This window comes from Narcine bancroftii, chromosome 1 (genome assembly GCF_036971445.1).
Source record: "Narcine bancroftii isolate sNarBan1 chromosome 1, sNarBan1.hap1, whole genome shotgun sequence".
In the NCBI taxonomy this organism is placed as follows: Eukaryota; Metazoa; Chordata; class Chondrichthyes; order Torpediniformes; family Narcinidae; genus Narcine; species Narcine bancroftii.
The window spans coordinates 164,294,072-164,303,682 of record NC_091469.1 but is presented as its reverse complement, the minus strand read 5'-3'; the positions used below and the strand labels follow the sequence as shown (position 1 = coordinate 164,303,682).

The window sequence follows — 9,611 nt, the reverse complement described above, 5'->3', positions numbered from 1 at the left end:
GGGGTCACAAAGGGGGGGGGGGTGTCGCAGGGATGAGGGGTGGCTTGGTGGGCGCAAGGGGGTGAGGGGTGGCGCAGGGGGTGTGAAGGGCAACTGGAGGGATCGCAGGGAGTTGGGTGGTGCAGGTGGGTGGTGTGGGGATATGGGGTTCCCATAACCCCCATCGGTGCCGACCACATCCAGATAGGGGCGATTGAGGTGGAACACAAAGTACCTTTTTGGGGCAGAACTGAACGGATCGGGGCAGGACAGCACTGGGAAACAGGACGAATGGGCTGTAATGTCCTGGTCGTAGGAAGATAAACACAGAGAGACACTTGATTCTCTTTATTAAACTGGCTGTCAGACTGGGATGGGAATTCATGGGTTTGTGGGATGGTCTAAATTACAGCATCAATGCAGGGAGGGGAGAGCATCCAAAATTGGAGAGCAACGGCTAACTGGGGGTGCTAAAAGCAGGGACCATAACTGAAACCCCGTCCACAGGCAGTGGGTTGTAGGGACAGAGGGGTGCAAGGAACTGGAGGGGGTTACAGAGTCAGGGTGGGGTGTAGGGGACGAGGCGGTTACAGAGATGGGGAGGGGTGTAGGGGAGCAGAGGGTTACAGAGACGGATGGGTGTAGGGGACATGGAGGTGGTGACAGGGAGGGGTGTAGGGGACTGAAGGTGGTGACAGATGGGTATAGGGGACGAGGGGGTTACAGAGACAGGGAGGGGTGTAGCAGACTGGAGGGGTTTACAGAGACAGGGAGGGATGTAGCAGACTAGAGGGATTTACAGAGACTGAGGGGTGTAGGGGTCTGGAGAGAGTTACAGAGACGGATGGGTGTTGGGGAGCAGAGGGGGTTACAGAGACAGTGAGGGGTGTAGGGGTCCGTAGCAGGTTTCAGAGACAGGGAGGGTGTAGGGGACTGGAAGGAGGTACAGAGAGAGGGAGAGGTGTAGGGGACTTGGGCGGGGTGGGGTCACAAAGTGAAGTGTAAAGGGACTGGAGAGGCTGACAAAGTCAGGGGTGGGTGTATGGGACCGGAAGGAGCTTTGGAGGAACTGGAGGCTGTTGCAGAGGCAGGGAGGGGTGGCTGTGACTGGAGGGGATTGCAGAGATGGGGGTATAGGTGAGCGAGGAGAGTTACAGGGACAGAGAGGTGTCGGGGACCGGAGGGGGTTACAGAGACAGGGAGGGCTGTAGGGGACCGGAGGGGGTTACAGAGCTAGGGAAAGGAATCAGTGACCAGAGGGAGGTGTGGGGTACAGAAGGGGTTATGCAGGCCCACGACCTCGCTTTGTGTGCCTCTCAAGTGCCTGCCTCAGCACGCGGATGGCGAAGTTGATGTCCTCTTGAGTTATGCACATTGGAGGGCTGAGGCGAAACGTCTGCCGGAGAGAAAATATAACAATTCAGACCTTTCTGCCCACAACATGATGCTGTACAGATAGGTGAGGACAGGGTTTGATGGTTGGAGTTAGTGGGATGGGAGCTGACGATGGGATGCAGTCTGATGGAGTGTTTCAGACGGATGTGACCAAGGCACAGGGAAGGTCAGGATGGACAGGGATCAGACAGGCTGGGGTCAGATGGATGGACAAAGTCCGACAGTGCAGGGTCTGGTGTCAGGTGTCGGACGGATGGGATCATAATGTCGGGGTCAGATGGACTGAAGTCAGACGGACACGATCAGATGGTAAAGGGTCAGATGGACTGAAGTCAGATGGGATGGGGTCAGAAGGACAGGATCGGACAGATGCAGTCAGACGGACGGGGTGGGTACAGACGCCCACCTGTTGATGAATGCCACCTTTGCCGAGAAGCAGCCCCATGTCCCTGCAGTCCTCCCAGATCTCGTTCATCTCCAGGCCTGGCAGAGGCTCCCGACTCTCCTGGGGATGAGACGACGGTCAACTTTGAACCTGGAGGTTAGAGGTCACAACCCAGCAGATGGGTGGAGGTCAGGGGTCGTGCTCACCCCACAGGGTGAGATTAGGGTTTGTGCCACTGGGATAAGGTTGGGGGTTGTGGCCTAGCCCATTGGCAGAGGTCAGGGGTCACGACTCAGTGGATGGGCCGAGGTCAGGGTTTGCCCACTGACTCCCCTGCATTGTGCTTGGGCACACATTTACCCCGGGGAAGACAGTGGAGAAACTCAGTACCAACATTTTGGGCCTGAGCTTGTCAGTGAATGAGCAGGTGCCTGAATCAAATGGTATGGGGAGATGGCAAGATGAAAGAGAAGTAGGAAGGGGAGAGGAGAGGGCAGGGGCCAAGCACAGGCCCCCAGGCAAGGGGGAGGGGCAGAAGAGAATGAAGTAGAGTGTACAATAGGTCATGTTTAACCAATCCAGAGTTTTTCGAGGAGGTTCCCGGGAAGGTTGATGAAGGAAAGGCTGTGGATGTTGTTTACATGGATTTTAGTGAGGCCAGTCTGGAGGGTTTAGGTACTAGGTATTCATGCTGAGATTGAACTGGTTTTGACATTGGCTGGATGGGAGAAGCCAGAGAGTGGTGGTAGAGAGTGGTGATGGATGATGCTTCTCAGACTGGAGGCCTGTGACTAGAGGTGCCTCAGGGATCGGTGCTGGGACCATTGTTGTTTGTCATCTATATCAATTATCTGGATGAGACTAAGAATCGTGACGTTGTGGACAGTTAAGAAGGTTTTCAAAGTTTGCAGAGGGTTCTGGACCAGCTGGAAAAATGAGCTGGAAAATGGCCAATGGAATTTAATGCAGACAAGTGTGAGGTGCTGCATTTTGGAAGGACAAGCCAAGAAAGGACGTACATGGTGAATGTTCGGGCACTGAGGAGTGGGGTAGAACAGAGGGATCTGGGAATACAGGTACATAATTCCCTGAGGTAAAACACAGGGTTCTGTTAACACCATGGTTAAGTGAAAAAACACACAAATGATCGAGAAACTCAGCAGGTCAAACTGCCTTTATGTAGCAGAGGTGAAGATACAGAACCAACGTTTCAGGCTGGAGCCCTTCATCTGAAAGTGGCATCACAATGGATAGAGTTGTAATTAAACCTTTTGGCACATTGGCTTCATTAATCAAAGTATTGAGTCCAGGAGTTGGGATGTTATGGTGAAGTTGTATAAGACATTGGTGAGGCCAAATTTGGAGGATTGTGTGCAGTATGGTCTAAGGGTGGATAAGTCTCCCAGACAAGATGAATGGCACCCTTGGGGACTGAAAATGGAAGCGGGAGAGACTGTGGAGATTGGTCTTCCAGAAATCAGTAGATTCTGGCTTGGACACAAGAGGACTGGAAAATCACAAATGTCACCCCATTCATGGTGGGGGAGATGTTGGAGTCGATTGTCAAAGATGATGTTACAGAATACCCGGAGATGCATTACAGAATAGGCCCAAATCAGTGTGGTGTCCTTCAGGGAAAATCCTGCCTAACAAACCTGCAATTTTTTGAAGAGATCACGTGGGATTAACGGGATTTGTAGGGAATGTGTATTTGGACTTTCAAAAGGCATTTGACAAGGGGCCACATGCGAGGCTGCTTCACAAGACAAGAGCCCATGGAATTACAGGAAGGACACGGGTGGGGGGAGTGTTGGCTGGTGGGCAGGAAACAGTGGGGATGAAGGGATCCTGTTCTGGTTGGTTACTGGTTCCCCAGTGAGGTCCATAGGGGCCGGTGTTGGGGCCGCTTCTTTATACCTTGTGTAGAAATGATTTGGATGCAGAATCAGTCTTTATGACTGAGTTTGCAGATGATACAGAGACAGATGGAAGGGCAGGGAGTGAGGAGGGGATGGAGAGGCTGCAGCGAGACTTGAACAGATTTGAAGAATTCGGCAAAGAGGTGGCAGATGAAATGCAATGTTGGGAAGTGTATGGTCACTCTCTTTGGTCGAAGGGATAAAAAGGCCGACTTACTTGGATGGGGAGAAAATTCAAAATTTGGACGTGCAAAGGGACTTGAGATCCTCGTGCAGGGACCCCTAAAGGTTGACCCCCAGGATGAGTTGGTGGTGAAGAAGGTGAATGGAATGTTGACATCCTATCTAGAGGGATGATACAGGAGCAGGAATGGGATGGTGAGGGTTTATATTGTGAACAGTTTGGGCTCCTTATTTAAGCAGAGATGTGCAGGTGTTGGAGAGGGTTCAGAGATTTACTGGAATGACACCAGGAATGAAAGGATTACCCTAAGAAGAATGTCAGCCCTTGAAAATGGAACATTCCAGCACAGTACAGCCCTTTGGCCCTTGATGTGGTGCCAACCCACATATTCCTTTGAAAAAATACTAAACCCTCCCTAACCCATAACCCTCTATGTAAGAGTGCCTGTCTAAGAGTCTTGTAGTGGCCTATCTGACGACACTACCTTGCGCAAGTGGCAATAAATGATATTGGAGACAGTAGAGTCAGGAATCGTATAGTTCCCTCTGCGTGTTTCACGCCGAGCCTTCTGGGATGCGGTAGTGATGTCACTTTCCAGCCTTGGATATCGGGTGCCATAAAAAGCGCGGGCTCTTATTCACGTGCTTTTCCTAATTGCTGGTGCCTGACCTGTAGCTGGAGGACTGAGACATCGTTGGATGCTATGCACTCTGGTAATGTGCTTGCTTAACTGCTGTGGCTGTGCACGATCCTGTGGTATGTGTGGGGCTCCCGCTGCACCCCCACCCCCCCTGAATCGTGGCTGCTAGATGCAGGTTCCTGCTGGTAGTTCAGCCTGGGGCGTCCTCTGGGACGTTTCAGAGGTGACGTGACTGGTCTTGAAAGGTCAGTGTGTGCCGGTTTCAGTCGTTCAATTGTGAACATACACTCTTGGCCCCCTATGCCCAATGTAAATTCTACACCTTCTCACCTGATTACCCTAAAGGGCCCCTCATATGGGCTTGAAATGCTGAGCATTTCTGACCTTTTCTAACATAGAAACATAGAAGATAGGAGCAGGAGTAGGTCATTCGACCCTTCGAGCCTGCTCCGCCATTCAACGAGATCATGGCTGATCTTAAAGTTCAGTACCCCGTCCCCACCTTCTCTCCGTAACCTTTAATAACCTTATACTGAAGAAATAGATCTAATTCCCTCTTAAATAGATTTAATGAACCTGCCTCTACTGCCCTCTGTGGCAATGAATTCCACAGATTCACCACCCTCTGGGTCAAGAAATTCCTCATCTCGGTCCTAAATGGTTTGCCTATTATCCTCAAACCATGGCCCCGGGTTCTGGATTTTCCCATTCTTGGAAACATCCCATCTGCATCCACTCTGTCCAGTCCTGCCAGAATTTTATAGGTCTCTATGAGATCCCCTCTCAATCTTCTAAACTCCAGCGAGTACAATCCCAGTTTGCGCAATCTTTCCTCCTAAGTCATTCCTGCCATTCCAGGAATCAGCCTGGTGAATCGCCTCTGCACTCCCTCCATTGCAAGAACATCCTTCCTTAGATAAGGTGACCAAAACTGCACACAATACTCCAGGTGGGGTCTCACCAAGGCCCTGTACAGCTGCAGTAAGGTATCCTTGTTCCTAGACTCAAACCCTCTTGATATGAAGGCCAACATACCATTTGCCTTTTTAACCATCATGAATTTCGCAGTCAGTAGGTTGTGCGGCACCTGATGTTTGGGGCTCCCGTGAAAAACGGTGGGAAAGGGTTGTTTCGCCCCTATTGCTATCTCTCACAAGACAAAATATCCAAGTCAGCTGTTCGATTGATGTCACTATCGAAATGGACTGGTGTTGCAATACGACTGAGGAAATCAATGGATGACGGCAACCTTCAGAATAAAATACAAACTGGCATTTTAATTAAAGTGAATTTTTTTTTAAATCCACAAATAAAGGATGGAAACAAACAGGCCCACATTGTGTATTTTATTTGAAACTTAAGTGTGTTTTTTTTAGAGTTCAAAATAATTTGTTTTGCTTTGTTACAAACAGAAATAAAATGTCAGTCGTTTTCTGTTTGTAGTTCTTTTATTTTATAAATGTAACAAATTTTAATCCTAATATGCACAGAAGAAGTGTAGTGAAACTAGATCTGCGCCGTTTTCATTTTAGGGATCAAACTGGTTTTGCGGCTCAAGGTGGGTTTTATTGGGTGGGAAACAGGCCCAAATGGCTCTTTTAATGTTGAAGGTTGCAGACCCTTGGGATAAGCCAAAGCCAGCATGATGTCCTTCAGGGGAAATGCTGCTTGACCAACTTATTGGAATTCTTTGAGGAGATGTAGGGAATGTCGTGTATTGAGATTTACAAAAGGCCTTCGACAAGGGGCCGCATGTGAGGCTGCTTCACAAGATGACGGCCCATGGAATTACAGGAGGGACATTAGGGTGGGGAGAGCATTGGATGGGTGATATGGGCGGGGTGTGGTTGGGGCCTATGGACCTGTGAGGTGGGCAGAGCCGAGGTGTCTAATGACCCAGTCAGACCCCACCTACCACCTGTAGGCCCAGCCCCCATCCAGGCATTACCCACCCAGATGTCCACCCCAGGCATTGCCCAAGCCAGGCCACTCCCACCTCCCTAGGCTCTGCCTACCTTGCTGACCACCATCTCTATGCCGACCATCAGCCCCTTCCCCCGCACGTCGCCAACAATGGTGAAGTCGTGTCGCAAGTCGCTGAGCTGCATCATCAAGTCGTTGCCCAGACTCTCTGCCTTCTCCATCAGGCCTTCCTCCTCTATCACCTTCACACCAACATAGGGTTAGCTATGCAGTCCCACAATGCACACCCACCGCGCAAACCTGCAGCCATTTCTACAGTGCAATCCCCACAGCCATTTCCACAGCACACTCCTACAGCGCAAACCTGCAGCCATTTCCATAGCACAGTCCCACAGCGCAAACCTGAATTCATTTCCACAGTGCAAACCTGCAGCCATTTCCACAGCTCAGTTCCACCGTGCAAACCTGCAGCCATTTCCACAGCTCAGTCCCACAGCGCAAACCTGCAGCCATTTCCACAGCTCAGTCCCACAGCGCAAACCTGCAGCCATTTCCATAGCGCAGTCCCACAGCGCAAACCTGCAGCCATTTCCATAGCGCAGTTCCACAGTGCAAACCTGCAGCCATTTCCACAGCGCAGTCCCACAGCACAAACCTGCAGCCATTTCCATAGCGCAGTTCCACCGAGCAAACCTGCAGCCATTTCCACAGCTCAGTCCCACAGCGCAAACCTGCAGCCATTTCCATAGCGCAGTTCCACCGTGCAAACCTGCAGCCATTTCCACAGCTCAGTCCCACCGTGCAAACCTGCAGCCATTTCCACAGCTCAGTCCCACAGCGCAAACCTGCAGCCATTTCCATAGCGCAGTCCCACAGCGCAAACCTGCAGCCATTTCCACAGCTCAGTTCCACCGTGTAAACCTGCAGCCATTTCCACAGCGCAAACCTGTAGCCATTTCCACAGCGCAAACCCGCAGTGCCATCCCGCAATACAATCCCACAACGCTGTCCCCACAAAGCCAACTCAACCTGCCTTGTCCCACCGTCTAATACACTCCTGTTGTGCATAGTCGTATGCATCGAGATGCGTTCTAATCGATCATAATGACTGTGTACCCATGTCGAGCTGGGTAATGCAGTCACTGTGTCAGCCAATGTCTGGTCTGCCCGCTGTGGCGCTGTGTTGTCGTGGCCTCCATACTGCATGGTGTTTCCTGTGCAGCATTGTGTACTGTGCGGTACTGGGTGTACGGTGCAGGATACGTCCTTGTGCAAACTGGATGGTGTGTATGGGGTTCTTTGTGCTCACCTGGAGGACTGCGGTGCCAACAGCGCAGGCCAACGGGCCCCCCCCGAATGTGTTGAAGTTCCACGCTTCGCTCATGGAACCAGCGACCTCTGCAGAACCAGAGAGTGAGAGTGGGGAGGACTGCTGGCAACTGCAGCCCGGAAACCGTAGCCTGCCAACCGTGAATGGTCCTAGCCACTGCTAACATGCCTGGTAACCAATGTGCTCCTGGCACCAGATACATCCACGGCAACTGGTACTGACCCCAGCGACCTTCACCACCACCTTCCAGACAAACATCGCTCCCCCAGGTAACCTGTCTGGCGACACCGTCATCCTCAGTAACCGCAAACACCCCCATCAACCAATCCTTGCTCAGGGCTGTGGGTGGGGGCAGGGCCTGGTGTTGTAACCCCCTGACCATTGCCCTCACTTGGCATGGTGAGCCCCTGATCTTTTTGCCCTTCTGGGCGGTGACCCCCCCTGGCCTTTTTCCTGCCTGGTGTGGCAACCCCTGACCTTTGCCCCCAGCTGGCATGGTGATCCCCTGACCTTTACCCTCACCTGGCATAGTGACCCCCTGATCTTTTTGCCCTTCTGGACAATGACCCCCCCTGGCCTTTTTCCTGCCTGGTGTGATGATCCAATACCTTTTCCCCTACGTGGTGTGGTGACCCCTGACCTTTGCCCTACCTGGCGTGGTGACCACTGCTCCCATGGGAAAGCCGTTGCCAATGCCCTTGGCCATGGTGACGATGTCGGGCATCACTCCATGGGACTGGAAGCCCCAGAAATGGCTCCCCAGCCGGCCGAACCCCGTCTGCACCTGGAGGGCAAGATCAAGGCCATGATGACGACGTCCAACTGCTGCCCAGAGGGAGAGGTGAACCTTTCCCCTTCCCCACATCCTTCCCTGTTCCCACCTCCTCCTGCCTCCCCTTCCCCTATTTCCCATTCCTATCCTCTCCCAACATCTCCCTTCCCCCAATCCTCCCCTCCGCATCCCTGCATCACTTCATCTCCCATATCCCTCCCCTGCTCCCCCCTTCTCACCATCCCCTTACCCTCCCCTGTTTGAATGGTGGGGCAGAATCGATGGGTTGAATGCCATACTTTTGCTCCTATGTCTAATGGTTTCATAAATAGGGGGTTTGAGTTCAAGAGTCGAGGGGACATGTTACAACTCTACAAATCTCTGGTGAGACCACACTTGGAGAATTGTGTTCAGTTCTGGTCACCTCATTACAGGAAGGATGTGGAAGCTGTGGTGAGGGGGGGCAGAGGAGATTCACCAGAATGTTGCCTGGATTGGGAAACAAGTCTCATGAGGCAAGGTTAGCAGAGCTGGGACTTTTCTCTTTGGAATGAAGAAGGATGAGAGGAGACGTGAAAGGGGTTGACAAGATTATGAGAGGCATAGATAGGGTAGACGGTCAGTGCCTGTTTCCTGAAGGGAGGGAAGTTTAGGGGAGACATCAGAGGTAAGTTTTTTTACACAAAGTGTTGTGGGGGCCTGGAAGGCCTTGCCAGGGATGGTGGTGGAGGCTGGAACATTAGGGGCATTTAAGAGTCTCTTAGACAGGCACATGGATGGAAGGAAAATAGAGGTGGGGGAGGGTTAGATTGTTGATATGCCAGCACAATATTGAGGCTGAAGAGCCTGTACTGTGCTGTAACACTCTATCTTCAAACTGCAAATTTGGAACCAACACCTAGTATTCTGCCAGGGCAGAAGCCCCTCGCCCACAATCTCCCTTTCACCGTCCACCCGTCTCCTTTCTCAACCCCCTTCCCTCTCCTCGCACTGAGCTACTCTCTGCCCCCCTCACCTCAGCTTCTCTCTCCTACCCTCCCACCTGCATTCACCTGTGCCTTTTTACCTGTTCACTGATCCCCCT

The 9,611-nt window shown here is 51.9% G+C and overlaps 1 protein-coding gene across 1 annotated transcript in view; it reads right to left on the bottom strand.

Moving 5' to 3' along the window:
* Positions 1 to 312: 312 nt before the first annotated feature.
* agxt2 (alanine--glyoxylate aminotransferase 2) overlaps positions 313 to 9,611 on the bottom strand; it is a 30,666-nt gene continuing 21,367 nt past the window's right edge. The window contains exons 10-14 of the mRNA XM_069884328.1: positions 8,407 to 8,539; positions 7,735 to 7,823; positions 6,518 to 6,667; positions 1,781 to 1,879; positions 313 to 1,375 (exon numbers count right to left, since the gene is read on the bottom strand). Coding sequence (XP_069740429.1) covers positions 1,262 to 1,375; positions 1,781 to 1,879; positions 6,518 to 6,667; positions 7,735 to 7,823; positions 8,407 to 8,539 — 585 coding nt within the window. The 3' untranslated portion in view covers positions 313 to 1,261. The remainder of the gene's footprint in view (positions 1,376 to 1,780; positions 1,880 to 6,517; positions 6,668 to 7,734; positions 7,824 to 8,406; positions 8,540 to 9,611) is intronic.